This window comes from Polypterus senegalus, chromosome 12 (genome assembly GCF_016835505.1).
Source record: "Polypterus senegalus isolate Bchr_013 chromosome 12, ASM1683550v1, whole genome shotgun sequence".
NCBI lineage: Eukaryota > Metazoa > Chordata > Cladistia > Polypteriformes > Polypteridae > Polypterus > Polypterus senegalus.
The window spans coordinates 22,775,664-22,799,331 of record NC_053165.1 but is presented as its reverse complement, the minus strand read 5'-3'; the positions used below and the strand labels follow the sequence as shown (position 1 = coordinate 22,799,331).

Sequence of the window (23,668 nt, the reverse complement as noted above, 5' to 3'; positions counted from 1 at the left end):
CTTTACACACACGTGAACTTTAATGACATCCCATTCTTAATACACAGGCTTTAATATGGAGTTGGCCGACCCTTTGCAGCTATAACACCTTCATCTCTTCTGAGAAGACTTTCCATAAGGTGTAGGAGTGTGTTTATGGGAATTTTTGACCATTCTTCCAGGAGAGCATTTGTGAGGTCTCTGGTGTTGGATGAGAAGGCCTGGCTCACTCATAGTCTCCGCTCAAATTCATCCCAAAGGTGTTCTGTCAGGTTGAGGTCAGGGATCTGTGCAGGCTAGTCAAGTTCCTCCTCATCAAACTCGCCCATCCATTTCTTTATAGACCTTGCTTTGTGCAGTGGTGCGTGTGCAGTCATGTTGCAATCCCCAAACTGTTCCTACAAAGTTGGGAGCATGAAATTGTCCAAAATGACTTTGCTGAAACTGTAAGAGTTCCTTTCACAGGAACTAAGGGGCCAAGCCCAACCCCTGAGAAACAACTGCACACTATAATCTGCAGTCTACCAAGCTTTACACTTGGCACAGTGCAGTCAGGCAAGTACAGTTCTCCTCGACCATTGGATTGTGTGATTTGTCACTCCAGAGGACACTTCTCCACTACTCTAGAGTCCTGGCGGGGGTGGGCTTTACACCACTGCATCCGACTTTTTGCATTGCACTTGGTGATGTAAGGCTTCGATGCAGCTGCTCGGCCATGGAAACCCAATCCATGAAGCTCTTTCTCTACGCACTGTTCTTGAGCTTTTGGAGGTCTGTAGCTATTGACTCTGCAGAAGGTTGGCGACTTCTGCACACCTCAGCATGCACTGTCCCCTCTTTGTGATTTTACGTGGCCTACCACTTGGTGGCTGAGTTGCTGTTATTCCCAGTTGCTTCCACTTTGTTATAATACCACTAACAGCTGACCGTGGAATATTTAGTAGCAAGGAAATTTCATGAATGGACTTATTGTGGCATCCTATCACGGTACCACTCTTGAATTCACTGAACTCCTGAGAGTGACCGATTGTCTCACAAATGTTTGTAGAAGCCGTCTGCATGCCTAGGTGCTTAACTTGATAGACCTGTGGCCATGGAAGTGATTGGAACACCTGAATTCAATGATTTGGAGGTGGGGTCACAATAATTTTGCCAATATAGTGTAGATTAGCATGGGCCCCTATGCGTGTGGAGCCCCCGGGCAACTGCCCAGTGTGCCGATGCATTAAGATGGCCCTGCTGTCTTACCACACTACTTGGTCATTTATTCTGTGTCTATAATTCTCTCAGGGTGAAGGAAAACCTCCTAACATTTGCACCCTAATAAGTTGACTACTGTGCCAATGTGTTCTTCTTTGAAGTCATTTTAAACTAGCCATCTCAATCCAATGAACTAATTCCTTTCATTATTTTAAACACTTCAAACATGTCGCCTCTTAATCTTTATTTGCTTAAAATGAAAAGGTTCAACTCCTTCGATCATCCCTTACAGTCCTGGAATCGGCCTAGTCACTCTTCTTTGGATCTCTCAAGCGCTTCTATGTCTATTTGTATTACCTGGAGACAAAAACTGCATGTAGTACTCTGGTATCTGGGTAAGAAATGTCACCCCAAAGTCAACCACAAAATGTTCAAGCATGTTTTAAGGGGATCACAGTATGGAAAAGGCGTAAGTGCTGGTGTAAGCTGCTGAGACAAATGTTTACACTGTTGTTGGGATGGTGCAGGCGTCAAGCGGTATTGTTGTCACCCTGATGATCTTGGCCTGTTCAATGATTCCAGGTTGGACTTTACTCCGTGTGAGGTTTTTATATTTGCTTTCTCTGGCTTAGTATGGATTTTCACTGTGTACTCTGGTTTCTTCCCATTGATTGATTGAGTCTTTCAGAATCAGTGCCCACGTTTTACAGCCTTGTGAGCATCAGCAGCTCTCTTTGTGAATTCCTTGTAAATTGTTTGATTGGGGCAACATTTACTTCTACCAGATTTGTGCAACAATGAGCAGACTTGGTTGAGTAGCTTAATAAACTTACAACTGTGTGAAGGCCATTGACTTGATGTGTCAGACTCTAGTTACTGTGTATGTTACTGGCCATTGTAACACAAGAGAAGACAGCGTCAATGTGTTGGGGTGCCTTTCAGAAAACCCTTGTGAAGCCCAGGGCACGTACAGCCACCCAATCCCTGACACCAGGCAGGACACAACTTTGCCACATGGCACACTGTTTACTTATTCACAACACCGTCCAGCAACAGCCCATTCCACAGTCCTTTTGCCACCAGTCCTTCCACCTCCACTGCTCCTCCTCCCAACTCAGGCCGTTGAGTGGTGGTGACTGGCCCCTTTTTATAGGGCACCCAGAAGGAGTCCAGGTGCCCAACGAGCTTCTTCCGGCAGCACTTCCAGGATTAGGCTGAAGTGTTGCCAAATAAGGCCCTGCAAGCGTTCATGGCGACCATGGGCTGCAGCAGGGTTGAGCTTTCATGCTTATGCTTATGACCCTTGGCCCTGTTGGAAACCAAGGGGAATGCCATATACTGGTCTGGGGGAGGAAATGTCCTGGAAATGTTGTCTCCTCCAGGCCTTCCATTTTTGGGGCCACACCCTGTATAATTGGAAAAGGAACAAGAGCAAAAAAAAGTTCAGTTGAGTCTTCTTTAGACTGGCGTTCTGTCATGGTGACTGCCCAAGAGTTTGAGAGGTGTTTTGACAGGAAGAGGCTGGCCCAGTTGGGTGGCTCCCAGAAGTGACGCTGGAGGTGGAGAACCATCGATCTTCCTTTCTGCAGAGGGAGGAAAAGAGAGACCATTATCACACAGTGCCAATCCCTGGATCGGCAGCGAATTACCATCATCCAAGCCTTTAAACTGCCTGCCTTGCATATCAATACGACACCAGTTACACTTTCTGACTTAATCTTTAAGGCCCCCATTACAATACATTTAAATGAAATGTCGTTGAAGTAGACCTAGACGTGACCTCCACTTAGAGGGTATGTCTGATTTAACAACTGAAGTTGCTGAATCTCAGTGCCTTGGGGTGCAACTACCAATCACAGGGAGTGGCCGATTACACGATTCCCTCCCAACAGTTCATCACATTGGCAGCCAGTCAGCGTGGAGTCCAACAGAATAAACTGTGATCTCTTCGTATTTATGATTTTCTTTCTCCACATTGGCATGGAATGAGAAATGGTAAACATTGAATAGACATCTGTAATGGCTTTAACATTCAATGAGCCACACCTCTGTTTGCACAGACCGCTTTCCTTTTTGCCTTGCTGCTTCTAGCCTTAATCACTGCATGCATTTCACTTTTAGCTGAGCACTCTTTGGATTTTAAATCTTTCGGACACAACAGCAAACCCACACAACTAGTGACTTGCTATGATAAAATCAAACCACTATGACAGGAATTACAAAGGTTTTCGTACTGCCCCACCTGGGCGAGTGCTGCAATGGTCTACGACTTTTTGTGACTACCTAATATTTTTTTAGGTGATGGGGAACAACTGAAAATTGTTGGAAAGGTCTTGCATTGTGAGGTCGGCTTAAAGTGTTTTTTTTGCTAACTTGATTACATGGGTGGAAGTCCCTTGATGATTAATTTTGACTGGTGTCAGGGAAATTAGTATCTTAAAAAAGAATAGCCAAGGTCACCGATACAGATAAGCCCACCTTTGTTACAACAAGGCTGATGGAGCCTGCCATGCTGATTGGTTGTCATGTCTCAGCCAGGGTTCCCAGTTCATTTTTGATTCATGTTGGTTATATTAATGTTACTTATGCGCATTATTCTTTGATTTTGTTTATATATGCAAGCAGTCTGTGTTATGTTCCGTGTGTGTTCTGGGCCGTTTCCCAAAAGGTGGGGCCACCTGCCAATCACCGCAATGAACTGCCCCCCTCCCTATAAATTTCGAAGGGTCTCCCACAGTTCCTGACGGCTCATTTTGAATGTGCTAGGGAGTTGGTGAGTTTACTGGTGTTTCTTTAATTTATTGGCTTTCCGGACTGTTGAACCTTATTGCTCTGTTTTTAGACTACGTTTCTGGGTTACCGTAATTGAACTTTGTCTGCCTTAGATTTTTTTGAGCAATTCCTTTGCCGCTTGTGTGCCACAGAGATTCATTGTTATTGAAGAGCATTTTGTAAAAATAAAAATTTTATTTTAGAAGTGCTATTGGACCTTACTGGGATGTATGTGCTTTTGGGGCTCCTAGTTGATGATACTGGTCAATTCGCCATGACAAGACTGGAGAAGTCAACAAAGCAATTCTCCCAAATATGTAAGGTTAATTTGCATAAAAGATTCAAGCGCCATTGTTAGCTTGTGCCAATCATCCATCCATCCATTTTCTAACCCGGTGAATCCGAACACAGGGTCACGGGGGTCTGCTGGAGCCAATCCCAGCCAACACAGGGCACAAGGCAGGAACCAATCCTGGGTAGGGTGCCAACCCACCGCAGGACACACACACAAACACACCCACACACCAAGCACACACTAGGGCCAATTCAGAATCGCCAATCCACCTAACCAGCATGTGTTTGGACTGCGGGAGGAAACCGGAGCGCCCGGAGGAAACCCACGCAGACACGGGGAGAACATGCAAACTCCACGCAGGGAGGACCCAGGAAGCGAACCCAGGTCTCCTAACTGCGAGGCAGCAGCGCTACCACTGCGCCACCGTGCCGCCACCGTGCCGCCCTTGTGCCAATCAGCATACAAATAAATGGTATGATCATTTAACATAATAATAATAAATAATAATACATTTTATTTATAAATGGTGCCTTTCTAAGCATTCAAGGACACCAAACAAACAATAAATAATAATAAAAAAGCACATTATAAACAAAACTTAAAACATAAGAAAATATAAAAATTAAAACCAAACAAAGCCACTGTAATCGTAAAGAAAAAGCCATTTTAAACAGATACGTTTTTAAGTTTTCATTTGAATGCTGAAAATGATTCAATATTTGTAAGCTCAGTAGGTAATGAGTTCCAGAGCCTGGGAGCAGAAAGGCTGAATGCTCTGCGCCCCTTGGTGGATGGTCAGATGGATGGAGGAAGAGGATCTAAGGTTACGGGAGGGAATGGCAACATGAAGAAGGTCGGATGGATATGGAGGGGTGAGGTTATGAATGGCCTTAAATGTTAACAGCAGAATTTTAAAATCAAAACTTAATCGGGAGCCAATGAAGCTACTAATAGATGGGGTTCGAGTAATGATGTGAGCAGCAGAATTCTGGACTAGCTGACTTATGGAGAGATTTATTCGAGAGACCAAAGAGGAGTGAATTGCAATAGTCCAGATGAGAAGTAACAAGGCTGTGAACAAGAATGGCAGCGGTATGGGGAGTGAGGGGGGGGCGGATGTGATTAATATTACGTAGGTGGAAGTAAGCAGACCCGGTGATGTTATTAATGTGAGATTGGAACGATCGAGTACTAGCAAGGATGACACCCAGACTCTTGATCAGAGGTGAAGTGGAAACAAAGGGATTATCAACAGCAAGTGAAATACAGAAGTTGAACATGCATACGAGGCAATACGTATCTTGTTTACATCTTTGAGAAAGAGAGGGTATTCCAGGAGATTTTAAGGGAAATTAAAACAAAAGTAGCGTCAAATTATAAGAACTATTTAACTTTGCCATGTACTTCCCTGAATAAATTTACAGAAGTCCCTCTGTTTCCGTGTATGGATGGAGATTCCGTAAGCATGGAGGAGTTGTCTTGATTGACTTGGGCTGATTCGTTTGAGGAAAGGTGGATTCAAAATAATAATTGTGGAAATAAAAAATGGCAGTGGTGGTGGTATGGCGTATACTCGGTTTGTTTTTTTTCTTGCTCAAAGATTATCAGCTTTGGATAATGATGATTCTGTACCAATGAGGAGAACCTCAGTTTTGTCAGTGTTTAATTTAAGAAAATTTGAAGAAAATCAGGATTTAATTTCAGCAATGCAGTCAAATAAGCAGAGTTGGTGGAAAAGAAGAGGTGGGTTTACTAACAAGGTAGAGCTGGGTGTCATCGGCCTATATTGTAATGTTATCTAAAGATCCTAAAACAGTTAAACAAATTAGGCACACATCTGTTTCTGAAGAGGAACTTCTTATGTATAAATTCGTATGCAAGTCAAAAAAAAAAAAACATTAATTGTCATAATCCAATCATTCACTTGGTCGTGTGGTCCAGAATTTCTTAGTTAAACACAACAGGCACAGTCAGAATTAAATTCACATAGAAATAATAAAACACTCCAGGATATGTTTTGTTTTTCTGCTACATCGAGCTCAAAAAATTATTCCTAAAATTGCCCCTGGTGATGAAGGACACTGATGAGTAGTCCTCCAGCCACCCAGCAACTAAAGTGTCATGTCTTTTGTTCAATAAAGACTGCAAATGCTGGATCAATATATTCACTTTTCGTTTTTCTCTCTGTCAATTCTGCAAATGTGTTTTGATCTATGTAGGTGAAACGAATGGTGACATGCAGGTAGCTCTAGAGTTCACTAAGTTTTCTTATGGTGCGTGCTTGAAGTTAGTGCTTTGAAATTGATTTGACAAGAAAGATAAATGAGTACTGTCATCTAGCTCATAATTTTTGCCTTCTCGTTGTCTTCCATGTCTTTTCACTGCAGCACTCCCCCACCTCGCCTCTCGTAAAATGACATATACTGCAGCACAAGCCGGTCCAGATGTGACCTACTGTACATGCTGAGCAAATGCGTTCACGCTACATTTTTAAGTTCAGTCAGTGTGGAATGTGTGAGGGTTTGTTGTTTTTTTTTTCTTTCCTTTCGTCTTTGTGGAGTGCCAGTGCTGTAATTGATATGCCATGTGCGCTATATTTCAAAGCATTGCTTTATTATCCAAGTTCTTATCCAAGCAGACAGTTTTACTGATGGGGTTTTGGAGCCTGGGCCTTGACTTCAAGGAAGATTGGCTCTTGGCAGAGCGGATCCCCGGTGTCTACAAGCCAAGCCATGTTGTTGCGGCTTCCGCAGGTGCCTGCCCAGTGCTCTGAACGAGGTTTTTTATCCGGCACGCTCTTGCTGTCTCTTTTTCGAATGATTCCTGCGGAGCTCAAGAAATAAAGCATAGCTGAAAAAATATTTGCTGCCTTCTGCAAAACTGGAACAAATGCTTACCGTCAGCAAACTTGTGCTGGCGCTCGAGAGTCTTTAGAGGAATCTGAAGCAGCCGGTTTGAACTTTTTTTTCTTTCTGTTTTAGATCTGCTTCCAGTATGCAAACGATTACCAGGTGTCTAGATACCCCAAAGTTTTATGTGCCACTACCCTTTTTTCTATTATTATTAAAAAATCAGAATGGATGGGCATATTTTTGTTCCAATAAAGGAAGAGACCTAGACACACGGAAAAGCCATCAAATGTAGTTAATGTTACGTATTTGGTTAAAATGAATATGCATTCACTCAACAACTGGGTTTTTTTTACCACAAAATCAGTAGAAGCTGTGGCTGAACTCCATCTGTGCTGGGTGAAAGGAACAAACCAGCCCATTACACGACACACTCCTCCAAACACCTGAACATGTTCATTTTGGAGTCACTAATGACTTTAACATGCATGTCTTTTGGGTTGTAGGAAACCAGAATACCCCGAGACATCCTTTAAAGTGCGCTTCACACTACAGGACTAGTCATGGCTTCCTGTCAGAGAACATTTCACATTTAATGGTGGCAGGCAGTTCCTGAATCTCATTGCCTTCGGGTAGAGCTGAGAATCATGGAAAGTCATGGTCGCAGGATAGCTATAATTGGGTCGTGCTCAGCCGTGAATTGCAATTGAAATGAATGAAAAAGGGAAGTGAACGGAATGTGGAAAGCCTTGCGATGGGTTGTTGCTTGCATGGTTGAAACAAACTCTAAGATACTGTTCGTCGGTGATTATCCAAGGCGTCCTGACCCAGACGAAGGTCACTGGCAATTTTCCAAGAGGGTTTGATGCTTGAGGGTATGGCGTAAAGATCATTTGATTTTCCACGGCAGTTTTTGTTTGTGAAGAAGCACAATAGGCAAAACTGAGTTGTGAGAAAAATGTTTGAGAAGCACTGGATTACACAATTCTATCAGGACTCTTCATTACCAATCTGATATGGGCAGCAAGTCAGCATGGAGCCCACAGAATAAGCTGTAATCTCTTGTTATTTTTATTTATTTAATTTATGAGGTTAAATTCTTGGGATCAACAGTACAGAGTCACGGGGATTGTGGAAGAGAGGTGAAGAAGAGAGTGTAGGCAGGGTGGAGTGGGTGGAGAAGTGTATCAGGAGTGATTTGTGACAGACTGGTATTAGTAAGAGTGAAAGGGAAGGTCTATATGATGGTAATGAGACCAGCTATGTTATATGGACTGGAGACGGTGGCACTGACCAGAAAGCAGGAGACAGAGCTGGAGGTAGCAGAGATAAAGATGCTAAGATTTGCATTGGGTGTGGCGAGGATGGACAGGATTAGAAATGAGGACATTAGAGGGTCAACTCAAGTTGGGAGACAAAGTCAGAGAGGTGAGATTGTGTTGGTTTGGACATGTGCAGAGGAGAGATGCTGGGTATACTGGGAGAAGGATATTAAGGATAGAGCAGCCAGGGAAGAGGAAGGCCTAAGAGAAGGTTTATAGATGTGATGAGAGAGGACATGCAGGTGATGGGTGTGACTGAGCAAAATGGAGAGGACAGAAAGATATGGAAGAAGATGATGCGCTGTGACAACTCCTAATGAGAGCAGCCAAAAGAAGGAGGATTGATTGATTGATTGATTTAATTTTGTCATGTAATAACAAGTGCCAAACGTTGACAAGACATCAGTGCTGTACAAACCCTAACATTCAAACGCACATCTCTAGCTCTAGTTGGGTGAGTCTAGTGTTGTATCAAAACTGGTATCACACTGGTAACAAAACAATACTGAAGCAAATACCTTCTATACTGGCGGATAAATTCTCCCACGGATAAGCTGGGACTTGATCTTACTGCGTAATTTCTGGTATTTTATAAGTTAAATGCGGAAAACTCACACTGTTGGTACAAAGGATTATAATATGCTAAACGGCCACCTGAGAGAGTAACCATGGAACACCCTGCCCCTCACCTCTCTCTCTATTGTGCCTACGTGACCACACGGTAATACCCAAACTATTCCAAAGCAACATTTGCACTGATTTGTGTTTTCTGTATTTCACACCCTCATACACCTTTATCGTAAGAGTATCCCTTATCTACGATGGAGCGTTTGATCAGAAGAAAATATGAAGCTGGTTTTAAATGAAACGTTGTTGAAGTAGCGAAAGAAATTGGTAACTGTGCTGCTGGAACAAAATTTGATGTGTCTGAGAAACTGATGCGAGATTGGAGGAGGCAAGAAGATGTTAAAAAAAAAAAAAATGTAAGTGTCGTATTTTTGAGTAGGCGTATAAGTCGGGGTCTGATTTAATGAACGATTTTTCGGGTTTCAAGACCCGACTTACACGTGAGTATATACGGTAACAAATAACCAATACCCCTACAAATGGCTCCTGACTGTTTTTTCCAACCAGACCATACGCACGTGTGCCACCTGGCTATACTACACTCTGCTTGCCAACCAGAGCCAATCAGACTACTGAACTTTTCCATCTCAGGTTTTCGAGAGCACTGATATATGTATATTGTAGCATTCAATTGGGCTTTCATTTCATTTGGAATCTGTAGCAAATATATAAATATAACTTCAGAGAATGAGGAGGTTTGCTTAGGGGCCCTGTGGGGTTGTTAAAGTGTGAGGTGCCAGTATGCCACCATTAACTTCTGTGACCAAATTCCGCATAATGCTAGTATTGTACTGTTTTAGAAATTTGGAAATTCAGTACCTATATACCGTACAGCACTATGTGACACTTATAAACCAATAGGCTACTATGTTACCCTGAAAGTAAATAATTAAACCGTTTTTTTGTTTGTTGTTGTTTATGTATTCATTTTTTTTAATAAATGAATGTATTTGGCAATATTTTGCCCTCCTTTTGTAAAGCTGTATAATATAAACCTGGGTCTCAAAGCCAATACTTTACTGAAACATTTTTTTAAGCCAATAATTTTTATAATGAGCCAGGTTTTTCCATTATTTCATTTTAATAGAAATATTCTGTCCAAAATTATTTTAAAAATCCCTTAATATTATTATAAAGTCAATTTGCAAAGTATCATTGGAAAAAAAATTGCTGAAGTTAAATGTAGGAACTAAGATAAATAATACAAATATGATGACAATGTGTGTGCTGTTGCTTAATTTCCATCTCCTTTGGGAAAATTCCAATCTGCTACTCTACCGTGAAATAATAAAATCATAAACACTGCAACTACATAAGTAATCAACAAGTCATCCGAGCAATCAGCCGACCTACCTTGTTGAAGGATTTCCAGCACTTAGGGCTAATCAGGCTTGTGGGTGTGAGGTGTCACATTTGTGTTGAATGCCAATCAAGGTGGCAAGTCACCTCTGTCTCCATGTTGTCTTTCCGTTTCTTAAATGTCCTCTTGGACAACCTCTGTCTCTTTATCAGAAGCAGACACATCAACACCTGTAATAAAAGACGCTGTCACTGCAACAGCTTCCAGGCTGTTGCACAAACAAGTATGGTGCTCACTCCCATGATCCTCTGCTGTACGTATTACTAACAGTGGGGCAGTTGCTCATGCATGGTGACGTGGTTATGCATATATGGTTCAGCATTTTTTCTCTCTCTTTATAACTGTGAAATTTTAATTTTCTAATCAAGTATTCATTAAATGAGGCATGGCTACAAATTATTTGTTCGTAAATGACTGGATCTTGTTCTGCTATTTTACTGGTTCAGATGACATCCTAGATATCAGTACTGTTTTGATATATTTCACTGTTTATCAGTTTGAATTATTACCATCTTTGAATATTAGTTGGTTGTGGATAATGAGGGAATGCACAGGGAGTCAGGTTGGAATAACATTTGGTGTCCTTATGATCCAAAATTCAATCGCTTGACCAGAGTAACTGAAAAATATGAGCATCAGTCTGGTATCTTACATTCCTGCATTTTTTGTTTCCTTTTAAAATTCCACATTATTTCAGGCTTCTATAGCATTGTATTACTAATGCTTTAAATATATCCTGGCATATCCAGTCATGGGGTGGGAGGAAGATGGCAACTTTGCTTAAGCAAGCTTAGTGCTAGAACTCCTCCTGAATAAAGAAGCCAGTCCACTGATGGCACTAATGATGAGCGAACACTTCTGAATTTGCTTCATTTCGAGTTCAGCAAAATCATGGAAATATTCGGGATCTTCGCTGAAGTCCTGAAAATGCACTAAAGTCAATGGGGAAGAAAAAGCTGAACTAGTTTCGAGTTGATTATTACGGTAGTGCTTTGACGGGTAGGGAAATGTCTGCCAGTTATGTTGGATCGATTTATTGTGACCTGAGCTGTAAGGCTGAGATGATAAAACTATTAGAATTAAACATCAGAACAACAAAATTTCTTGTAGACGCTTATAGATGGGAAGCGTGAATTCACTAAGGTTTGCCCCTTACTGATTCGAGAGCAGGTACTCTCCTCTGTTGAACCAAAAGTTATAGTGTTGTTTTTGTCTTACCCTCTCCCTGCAACCCTTTCTTAGATACTGTAAGTGGGTCAGGAAGATGGATGGATGCATACACGTTGCTTCTGCCTTGTATTTGAGTTTTACATAAATTGGCCTCAGCATTTTTGTAGGGTCTTAAATTTACCTTATGGTGCTAGGTTTATCAAGTATGGCTCTTAAATGAAGTGTGAATTTCCCCTTGGGATTAATAAAGTATCTATCTGTCCATCTGTCTGTCTGTCTGTCTGTCTGCTTTTCAGCATACTTGCGCGTCATCTAATTTTAAAATTGTTACATTTCACTGACTCCTTTTGTGCCTACTAACTTATTTCTATTTTTCTGTTAGTCTTCCGTCCCATCACCCCTATAAGATTGTTTGTTGGAGACCTAAGATGAGACTAGAGTGTCCAGGAAATGTAGCATCACTGAGCCGATTTACTGTTTAATGAAAGCCGTAATTATATAGAACAGTCACTCATCAATTAGCAGTATTTGTTTTGCTTTGCCAAGGATGTGGGAGAACAATCTCATGGTGCTTATTATCCCAATATAATAGTTCTATGCTCTAACTCTGAATTTGATGCAGCTTTTCTGTATCTAAAGCCAGCTAAGTGCTTTTAAACACAGGCAAACACATTTGATATGTAAATACTGCACATTTGTATGGTAATGTATGAGTTTCCAGGAAAGAAGCTGGATTTTTATTTATTTATTTATTTTTTTGGTGTATAGGGTGTGGGGGTGGAGCAGGGTGTTGATTTTTATAAATAATAAAAAAATAAACAAGCCGCCCAGCTGAAGGGACGATTAAGCGGCGATCAGAAACATTCAGAAGCAAATTAGACGGATTCGTCTGTGTTTATTTTGTCTGCCAGTGTGGCTTTTCAGAGGCGTGGGAAGGGAGGGGTCTTTGCAGCCCGTCACATAAACAAGTCGTATTCATCTCCAGCAACTCAGGAATGTCTCAGACTACCTTTGGTTAGCCTCCGGCTTCTTCAGCTGAGCTCCTTCCCCAAGCAGGAATGACGGCCCTTGCATAACACAGAGAAGGGGGTGGCCATTAGGGGCTGCTGTAGAAGTACAAGGCAGAAGGTCACTGTCAGAAGTGGTGGAGTGAATGTAGATGATGTTGTGCTTTATATATTGTCTTTGGCACACTTAACTTTGGCTTGGGATTTGGGCTAAACAATGCAGGCTGAGAGTCTTTTAGTAGGTGGGATGTCTTCTTTGTGTCATGAAGTTCATATTCCACTCGCTCGGCTTCCATTTCGTAGCTCTTTTTTGAGTTCACCAATGATGTTTTTTTCTCCTTTGTGTTTCTGTGACCTCCCTTTTGTGCCTTCTTGTGAATTTCAGGGCTAAACTAGATGGTGGCCAAGTGGCTGCAGTTATCATTATTAACAGTTATTACTATCTGGCCGATGTCTTTATTCAAGACAGCTTACAACATTTCTTGTACCAACTGGAACACAGGCAGGTGGTCCTACATGGACACTCAGTGTTAGCGGTAGGATTGGAATCCATAAACTCAGGGTTGAAGTCTAAATCCTTTACTACTATGCCACACTGCCTGTCATAGTCCAACCTCTCCATTGGGGGACCACGGTGTCTTCTGTGTGACAGGTGGGGATACTCTCCACTATATTAGTGAGGATATGTTGTTGTTTCATGCAAGCTTCCTGCTTAACTTGTATTAGACAAACCTCTGTGTCCCATCTGAGTAGTACAAGCATTTATAGCTAAGTCACAATCGTGGTATCATATGTCTTTGAATGGAAGGAAAGCGACCAAACAAAATTAGACGGTGGTTCTTAACAAATGTGTAGTAAATTGGGTCATGTAATCTCCTACCTTAATAGGTTTTGATGTGAGCACTTCTATGTAACTTTATAAGTAATGGAGTTGCTAGTCATCTCACCCCAGTTCTAACTCGTCTTGAGGTTTAGCTTAAATCGACTGAGCAGGTGGTAGACCATGAGCCTCCCCCCGACTTTGTTGCAGTTAAAGATGTACTGTTTCCTTTTCGAAACAGGTGTGGTATTATATTATTTGCTGGCAAGTAGATTCACTACCATTCAAAAGTTTTACAAAGGTTTACAAGTTTATTTGTTGCTGTGAGGCGCCTGTCATACAAGCTGCTGACCCTCAGAAAGTCGTCTTCTGATTGGGTTGTGTCTTTGGGTCTGCCAGATCTCTTCCTATCAGAGTTTCTTGGAGTTTTCAATTTCCTTTTGATTGTGTAGGGCACCACTGTAGTCATTAACACTTTGATTTCATTTTTTTTTGCAGTTTCTCTAAACGAAAGGCCTACGCTTCTAATGCTCTGTCTAATTTAATTTGTTAATTGTTGTTTTCTTGCCATGATCCCTGGAATATTATCCAAGTAGTACTTTAGAAGGCGTAGTGACATAGTCTGTCCCAACTGTGCTTTAAGACGGACAGAGGGATTTATAGTCTGTCCCAACTGTGCTTTAAGACGGACAGAGGGATTTTAAGTAATCGAGAGAAGTTGGGGACACCTGTGCAAATTGTTTGTTTCAACTTACAAGGCTTCATTTACTTTAATTACTGCAGAACGTCTGTAGGTTGTAACCTATTAGTTGCTCCCTGAAGAAGGCCCATTTGTAATTTTCTGAAATTTCCTTTTTTTCATTTTTTGCTAATTTAAACTTTAAATTTAAACCTCTGGCAGTTTACTGCTTATCTTTTCACTATTTTAGGTCATTCATTGCATTCCAACTGATTATATTTGAAGAACAACTGAAAAAATGGAGTTGTTCTCTTTGGGTAAGGCCTTCACTGCTCATCTAGTAATCCTAATCAGCAAACACCATGTGATTAGCCTTACATAAGAAATGCAGGAGTATCCATTTTAAAGGCTTTATAACATTACAACATAAAGACATTGAACAGACTGTCATATAATATACTTAAATCCCTAATTTCTTTTTCAGCGATTTGACATATACACTAGTTTAAAGTCCATGAAATAGTGCGTAGCGAACCTCCGCTCTGGTGGGCTAAGCCCGCTCCCCTGCTGTGAAATGCTCTCACTGTGCTGTCAAGGCACACTGCCAACAGTCATCCGAGTGCCAGTGCCACTGTTATTTCTGGCAGCTGCTATCATTGTGCGCTGTCTGTCAGTCATTCATCACAATCCCACCCAGGTCTCTTCCGAGCAGAGTGCACTCGCCTCCTACATTTATCCCAATCTGACCATCAGTTCCTCCTGTGTTTTCATGACGTAATGCCAAGAGATGCTCATTGACGCTTGACACCATGTCCTACATGTAGGTTTTTTCACACCTCCGATGCTGTAAAAGACACACTGCCCACAATCCACAGGTCAGCCTGTCTTGAGCGACATTGCCCAATGATCACTCATTGACAAATCAGTGCAAAAATTGTACTTGTGTAGGAGTGGGAGTTTGTTAAAAAGAAAATGCAGGTGTCCTTCAAGGTCCTTCTCTTTTCTGCCTGCTGACTGAGAATGGGAGTGTGGTATGGAAAGGCAAATGGTGCATGCATGGGTTGGCTGCATGCAGTTATGCTGCAGTCATGTGAGTGACAATAAATCAATGGCTATCATAATTTGGGGGATAAACTTTATTTTTCACCTGAGCCGGCCCCCTCCTCACCAGTGAACAGCAGTCTCTATCTAATAGCTGCTTTGGCCAGAGAGCGGGGTCGTCATTCATAATGTCAGGGTTATTTTGGAGGTGAAGATGGGATGCGTTCCATGAGACAGATTTAAAATACCAGTTTAACTGTGGCAATCTCCAGGTGAACTCCCTGCAAAGTTTGTGGCTCAAGTTTGTAGCTCATGTGTTGCAAATAATGCTACCTGAATTAGCTGAGCAGTGACATATTTGCTAATCTTTCACCTCCTTCAATAATAATAAAGGCCTAATTAGCGTTAGCCGCATTAATTCATGGTGTTCATAAGAAATATAATGAATTACTTCATGAAGTAGAAGTAAATAATAAACAAGAATAATTGCATCAAATATTTAAAATATTAAAATGTGTGCTTCAGTTGGAATGTTTAAAGTCTAAATATTCTTGATTGAAATAGAAATTTGTCATTTTTTACAATCTGGGCTAGATGCCTAGTAAGGGATCAAACTTCAAAAATCACATCAGATTTGTAGTCATTGACCATGAAATAGTCTAAATTGGTACCCCATATGCTTATGTTTGAAATGTGTCATTTTTAACCACCTGGGAGTGTAGGACCACCGGAAAAGAATCAAATATCAAAAATATCATGTTTGTAATCAGCAACCTTGAAATAGCATAAAACGACACTCCAAATGCCTGTTACCAATCCCCTCTTTTTAAGGTTCAACTTTTCGCCCATCGTATCCCATTAGGGGGTGAACCTTGGGGTGGATTGATGTGGCATGGACAACATCAAGTCATCCTGATCATTTTTGTTGGTTTAATGTTTCTCATAAGGGTCTAATCTCCTGCACAAAATATGGTCCAAAATGGCCTGAAAATGAGGGTCAAAAATAGGTGGATCCCAAAAAGCTTGACATCTTGAATAACTAGACATAAAGACAAGTCAAACGGTACATCATATGTGGGAGGGAAGGACATTTGTCATACCAGAGAGGAAAAGCAAACGAGTGCTTTCAAAGCGTTCACAAGTAATTCTTTTGAACATAATACAATATAATAACTAGGTTGGCCAGAAATGGAATGTATGTTGTTAAAAAATTTATTATATTTTGTCTTCTTGAAAGAGTACAGCCTATCTCTTAAGTGCATTTTGTCCCGACTAAGTAACAGATCAACCACAACCTCACCAAATATTGCCGTGAAGTTCAAGTGGACGTAACATTGGATAGTAACTCTGAAAATCCCCATAGCAAGTGAATAAAAGCGTATTCTTCATTAGAATATGTTATGTAAAGCTACAAGACATAGGGACCCTCTGAAAGGCACCATGTCCTTTAACATACATGAACATATGGTAATCGAATTATCATTTCAGCAGTAACAGTGCAGTAGGGTGTCCTACCCCAGCAAATATCGCAGAACGGCTGAATAGTTGTGTGATTCCTTAATGCGGAAATGTCCATACGCCCTCTAGCTTCAGTATCCTGTCTTGCTCTCTTTGCCAGAAATAAATTCATGTGCTTCTTCTAAAGTCCAAATAACATTTACCGCACCAAGCCTGTGCACAGACCACTACCCACATCGCACACCATCACCTCATTTATACTTGTTCGATTGCCGCATCGACATTCTCGGAGTCAGTAGGTGGCAGTGTTTGGTCAATGGTGCATACATAACACTTTCATAACACAGAAAATGAATTGTTTCCATAATTGTTCAGCGAAAGATGCCCACACTGCTAATGGAAGAAGAGTTGTGACTGTTATTATGGGCTTTAAGTGAAAAACAAAAGGAGAAGACTTATTTTTTTTACGTACTGTTTCATTTTGTTTATTGCTATTTGCAGTTTCATTCCATGAATTTGTTTTCACCTGAGCATCTTTGTGGTCTCGGAGAGAGGAATTATAGAGATATCAATACCACCACACGTCTGTTGCCAACCTCTTATTCAAATTCAGCATTTTAAATGGGTGGGATCTCCTTTACAACCTTGTGTAGTCTGAAAAAACTCCACATGCAGTGCACTCATCATCATTTTTGCCATCCGACCCTCGTGACCAACGCAGATGCATCAAGTATAAACCTAACTTAACTCTTTGTCTATCATTGTCCGATAAGAATCTTTGACATCAGGGGTCACGCTTTCTGGTGAAATGAGGATCAGAATGTTGATAACGGTTAAAAGTTACAACACTGTTCCTGGGGGTACTTACTTTATTTTTTGGTGTTTCCAAATGCTACTTTAAACCCTTTTGCTTTTTTTAAGCTAAAAACAAGGCAGAGGCAAACCTTTGAAATGTTGAGATTGTATTTTGAGGTTTTGTATGTGGCATTTGATATTACTTTCTTTTTCTGGTGGTGGCCAACTGGTCTTCAGCCTCACAGATGGACAGAGTTTGGTTTTTATGTCCATTCATGTGTTGTGGAGATTGGAGCCAATCCTAGTAGTGTGCACAAGACAGGAGTCAACCCTAGAATGGGTGTTATGCATAACATCCATCCATTATCCAACCCACTATATCCTAACTACAGGGTCACAGGGATCTGCCAACACAGGGTGCAAGGCAGGAAACAAACCCCAGGCAGGGCGCCAGCCCACAGTAGGGCACACACTAGGGACAATTTAGGAGTCATGTATAACATGAACATTAAAATTCTTAGAGCTGCTTCTGCCCAACTTTGCATAACTGGAGGCATCAAGCCTAAAACAGAAACCAACCCTGGAAGAGGTGTCAGCCCCAAACCAGGTCCACTTGCACACACACCTAATATCACATGGGCAAATTTAGAATTGACAGTCCTACAACAAACACATTATTGAGATGTCGGAGGAAAATTGAAGTATCTGGAGGAATACCAAGGTCACCACAGGGAGAGCGAGCAAACTCTACACAGATAGCAATGGGTGAGGAATTTAAACTCGGGACACTTGATTGAAGAGCTGTGTGTATATTTGCTGTAAGTGCCATTCATGTATTATTCCTCCATGCAGTATTTTTTAAAGCATGCTATTTTTGTTGATCAACTATAAAATGAAAGCTTAATTGAAAATATTTTCTATTTTTGTAGCCAAATCCTGTCCTATTGATAGTATCACAAAGCAGAGTTCAAGCTTGAAGAAAACGATTTTTGCCAAACGTTTTTAAGTATGTTTTGTCACACCTTTTGTATCCCGTGTGACAGGAGCAAAAAATGAGTTTTAAAAGCATGTAGGCCTTTGTTAATGTCTAAAAGTGGTGAGTGAGGAGGGTAATTGACTTCTGGGAATCTTTACAATGATTATGTACTTACGACTTGGACTCCAGTTCAGTGATGAATGGCTGATCAGCGGTATAAATTTTAGAGATCTTATTTACTTGAGCACATTCATCGTCCTGTACATTTTTTTTTTTTTCATAACTATTCAATCTTGATTGTGTCCAAGTGAAATCTGCTTGATGCGAGAGCCATCTATTCTCCAAATTAAAAGCTGTTAAGAATTTCCCCTAAGGCCCGGCCGTTGGATTAGTTTTGTTTTTGGCAGAACGTCCCCGGCTTTTAAACCGACAATACATAATCAATATGAAATGTTCCATCATATTTCATAATGTGCTTTTTCCCTTGCAGGGATCTCTGTTTTGTTGCTGCAGATGCTCCTGATGATATAGATGACAGATCCAGACAAAGAGAAAAGGACGTTGGATCAATAGTCCCTCCCCTACCCTTGTTTCCCTTCCCTTCCATCCCTCACGCCTTTCCTCGTCAACTGGAACTCATCTGACAGTGGAAGGAGAAAGTGGTACACAAGGGGGAGCAAATATGAAACCACTTCCTTGCAAAAGGCTTTACTTGTCTTTCCTGTGGAACTTGCTGTTTTTGGGAGTGACTGTCTCATCGATGGTGGCTGGGAGCCCGAAACTGTTCAAAACGTTCTCGGTCAGTGACTGGGGTTTAACTCATTTGGTGATCCACAATAAAACCGGCGATGTGTATGTTGGTGCTGTGAACCGGATTTACAAACTCTCCAATAACCTCACTCTATTAAGAACTCACATGACCGGCCCGGTAGATGACAATGAGAAATGTTACCCTCCACCCAGTGTGCAGTCATGTCCCCATGGCTTAGTAGTTACCAACAATGTCAACAAATTGCTGCTTGTGGACTACACTCAGAATCGCCTGATTGCTTGTGGCAGCGCCTCTCAGGGTATCTGCCAGTTTTTAAGGCTTGATGACCTGTTCAAGCTTGGGGAGCCTCACCACCGAAAAGAACACTACCTCTCTAGTGTCAACGAATCGGGTACCATGTCTGGGGTCATCATTAAAGGCACCAATGAGATGAACAACAAACTGTTCATTGGGACGCCCATCGATGGCAAGTCGGAATACTTTCCTACCCTCTCTAGTCGAAAGTTGATGGTGAATGAGGAGAATGCTGATATGTTCAGCTTTGTCTATCAGGATGAGTTTGTTTCCTCCCAGCTGAAAATCCCCTCGGACACACTGTCCAAATTCCCTGCTTTTGACATTTACTACATCTACAGTTTCAGCAGCGAGCAGTTTGTGTATTACCTTACCCTTCAACTGGATACCCAACTGACCTCCCCTGATGCCAGCGGGGAGCAGTTCTTCACGTCCAAAATTGTGCGTCTCTGTGTGGACGACCCCAAATTCTACTCCTATGTGGAGTTTCCAGTTGGATGCACCAAAGATGGAGTGGAGTACCGACTCATTCAGGATGCCTTCCTTACCAAGCCTGGCAAGCATTTGGCCAGGTCACTGGGGATATCAGAGAAAGAGGACATCTTATTCACGGTCTTCTCACAGGGTCAAAAGAACCGGGCTAAACCACCTAAAGAGTCAGCAATGTGCCTGTTTACTTTGAGGAAAATTAAGGAGAAAATTAAGGAGCGGATTCAGTCGTGTTACAAGGGAGATGGAAAGTTGTCCCTACCCTGGCTGCTGAACAAGGAGCTTGCCTGCATTAACTCGGTAAGTGCTGAGAGAATGCTGTTTGTTTTGCTACTTCTTCAAGAAAAGTTTGATTGAACCTTTTGTATAAGCAATGTTCTGTTGATGCACTTGTATTAATTTATCCTGGCAAAATAGAGTAGTAGTTGTATCTTAGCATCTTACATGTCCTTAGCTCTATCTGTTCGGTATAAAGCTTGATTGATATGGAGAAATTCTGAGTCGGTAGAAAGTGTCTTCAGTGTTTAAGAGTGACGACTTTGAAATGTTGATCACTTATCCCATAGGTTTATTTATTTACAGCTGTTTGCTAACACAAGCTTGACAAATGTGAAGAATTACTTTGAACCAATGGATACCTCTTCTGTGTTTCTTACGTATGGCAACTTTGCAATGTCGATAGCTTATACCAGTGGTTTCCAAAGTGTGCGCGCGGCGCCCCCATGAAATATTACAAAATTTTCATCATTTTTATTTGCATTTTCAATTCAATGTGATAGGACGCAACATCTGGTGGAGCTGGTGCAACTCACTTAGTAATAACTGTTTGCGGAAGCCTTTACAAATGATTACTAGATGGTGCTCTATCATAATCTCGATTGTTTTAGTAGTTTGTCCAACTTTCTTGGTACTTTGTGTTCGTCTATACTGTAAATAGCTGTCGGTTTTGCACGGTCTTAGTGGTGAATTAGTTTTCAGAGATTGTATCAACTGTATATTGTTGTGCTTAAGTCAAGTGAAGTTTTTGAAGTATTTTTTCTCGTATGTATTTTTAAAAATGGATCGGTTTTTACTAAACAGTAATAAGCATTGTGAGATTGAAAATAGAGAGGGCACACTGTCAACAAGTGGCAACGTCAACTAGAGTGTGAAGAAGCGCAAATATCGAAAATATGATGATGGCAGTTATTTGGACTTTGGTTTTACGTTGACAGAAGTCAATTGTGAAGAGAAACTGCAGTGTGTACTGTGTATGAAAGTTTTGGCACCAGAGTTTTTGCTACCAAATACGTTAAAACACAATTTATAAACCTATCATCCCAGCATGGTTTGTAAATCTAGTGACTTCTTTTTCAGAAACTTAAAAGAGTTGAATCAACAAAAAGGTAGGTTTTATAAGCAGGCATCAATACCAAGCAATGCATTGCTACCATCTTACAAAGTGATATTAAATACACGTTTTATTTATTTTGACTTAACCCTTTAATTAATAAAAAAAATATTGGCTATTTCACAAATTAGAAGTTGACTGGATGCACCTTGGGAAAACCTGAATTCAGCAGGAGCGCTGAGAATCAAAAAAGTTTGGGAACAACTGGTTTATACAATACATTTATTTATTTTTTGGTTGTTTGCTAACAAACTTGAGTAATGTGCAGAATTATGTTGAGCTGGTAGATGCGTCTTCTGTGTATCTTGAGTATGACGACTTTGCAATGCTCACAGCTTATGCTGTGAATATATTTGTTTTTAGGTTGTTTGCTATCAAGGTTGAGTAATGCGAAGAATTATTTTGAGCTGATAGAAGCGTCTTCCATGATTCTTGAGCATGATGACTTTGTAATGTCGATAGCTTATCTTCTTCTTCTTCTTCTTTCGGCTGCTCCCATTAGGGGTCGCCACAGCAGATCATCTTCTTCCATATCCTTCTGTCCTCTGTATCTTGCTCTGTCACCCCCATCACCTGCATGTGCTCTCTCACCACATCCATAAGCCTCCTCTTAGGCTTTCCTCTTTTCCTCTTCCCTGACAGCTCAATCCTTAGCATCCTTCTCCCAATATACCCAGCATCTCTCCTCTGCACATGTCCAAACCAACGCAATCTCACCTCTCTGACTTTGTCTCCCAACTTGAGCTGACCCTCTAATGTCCTCATTTCTAATCCTGTCCATCCTCGTCACACCCAATGCAAATCTTAACATCTTTAACTCTGCCACCTCCAGCTCTGCCTCCTGCTTTCTAGTCAGTGCCACCGTCTCCAACCCATATTTTAATGTCTAGCTTATACCATAAATTAATTTTGTATAGTTTAACAAGCTTGAGTAATATGGAGGACTGTTTTGAGCTGATAGCATCTTCGGTGTTTGTTAAGTATGAAACATTGAGTTTGGAACATCGGTGGCTTATCCAGCAAAATCTTTTTGTGTTTTGGTGGAACAAAGAAAGTGGCTGTAATGAAAACCTGTAGCCACTGCGGTCCTCCAAGATTTGAGTTTTGTATCTGTGTTTTACTTAATAAGTTTTATTAATTTTTTTGAAGCTTTACATTGGATTCTACTTGATGATTGGTAATTAAAAGTTCTTGATTGACGAGTGAGCTACTCACAAACAGTTGTTTTAAAACTCTCAAAGTGTCGCCCATGTTCCACTATTATGGCACCTTAGGATTGTTAATAGTTTGTATCTTATTCTTTCAGGAATAGAGCAAAGCTGACACTGGTTGAGTATTGCTACTTCTTTTTCATTTTCTATGGTAAATATTAACACTTTTTTAGTTACACAGATAACCACCACCTTGCTTTTCCTCTTGTTACTTTATATTTTAGCAGACAGATAAGCTTAGCAGGCTGTGTTTGGTCAGGTAAGATGGGAGCCGATATGGAGGCACACAGCCAAGTATGATAATACACACCCTACTGGAATTCTCTTGCAGAATTACAAAGTTGATACTTAATTGATGTGGAAAATTTATGTTAACAACCAAGGGGGAGTGGGTGCGATGTGCTCCCAGTTGGTCTGGCATTAAAGTGGCGCTTGAAGAGATGGCTCCCAAGAAAACAGTGTTAAGATTGCCAGCTGTCGTCCAAGCTGCTCTTTCAGATCAGAGTGGCTACATTTTTGTGTTGTTGCTGGCATTCAGACACAAAGACTCTGAGAAGACGAGTATAGGATTTAAAGTGGGCAGCCATCAAGGGTATGAGGTTTTTAGTCTCATAAAGTTTCCACCTTAGAGACACGATGGCCATTTGTAAACTTTCTATGTATGCCTGATTACTGGTTGATCTGGACGTGTCTCACAACTGTACTGGAACCACCTACTCCATTCGTTAGTTTGAGCTGCCGGGCATTAAATATTCTAGTGTTTTGTAATTTTTAGTTGGACTGTCCATGTCCGTAATTATCAATCAAATTGCGTAAAATTTGTATTTGCACTTTAAAGCTGGTTGAGCCCTTTTCACCCAGTTTATAATTTGCTTCTTTTCTGCCACCTGGGCACCAAATCAAGTCGCTGTCTTATTGTACACTACATTTTAATAAAGCAAGTAGGGTGACTTATAACTTTCTGCACACGCTTCACAAGGAGAATTCATGCTGGGTGCCTTCCAGTAATAAAAACACATCAGAGGGCAACAGAAAAAAACAGCTCTTATTTGTATGTAAAAGTTAGCTAAAGTGTATATATTTGGGTGTTCTGTAGGCCACGTGATGCCATGTTCAAATGCCAACTTGGCTATTTGCCCTCACCAGCTTAGACTGACGTGTC

General features: G+C 41.1%; 1 protein-coding gene across 3 annotated transcripts in view; it reads left to right on the top strand.

The window, feature by feature from the left end:
- The window catches only part of LOC120541257 (plexin-A1-like), a 710,643-nt gene that overhangs the window by 72,919 nt on the left and 614,056 nt on the right, over nucleotides 1-23,668 (top strand). For all 3 annotated transcript variants that reach the window (XM_039772729.1, XM_039772730.1, XM_039772728.1), the window contains one exon: nucleotides 18,841-20,205. In XM_039772729.1, the coding sequence (XP_039628663.1) occupies nucleotides 19,033-20,205 (1,173 nt within the window). In that variant the 5' untranslated portion in view covers nucleotides 18,841-19,032. The remainder of the gene's footprint in view (nucleotides 1-18,840; nucleotides 20,206-23,668) is intronic.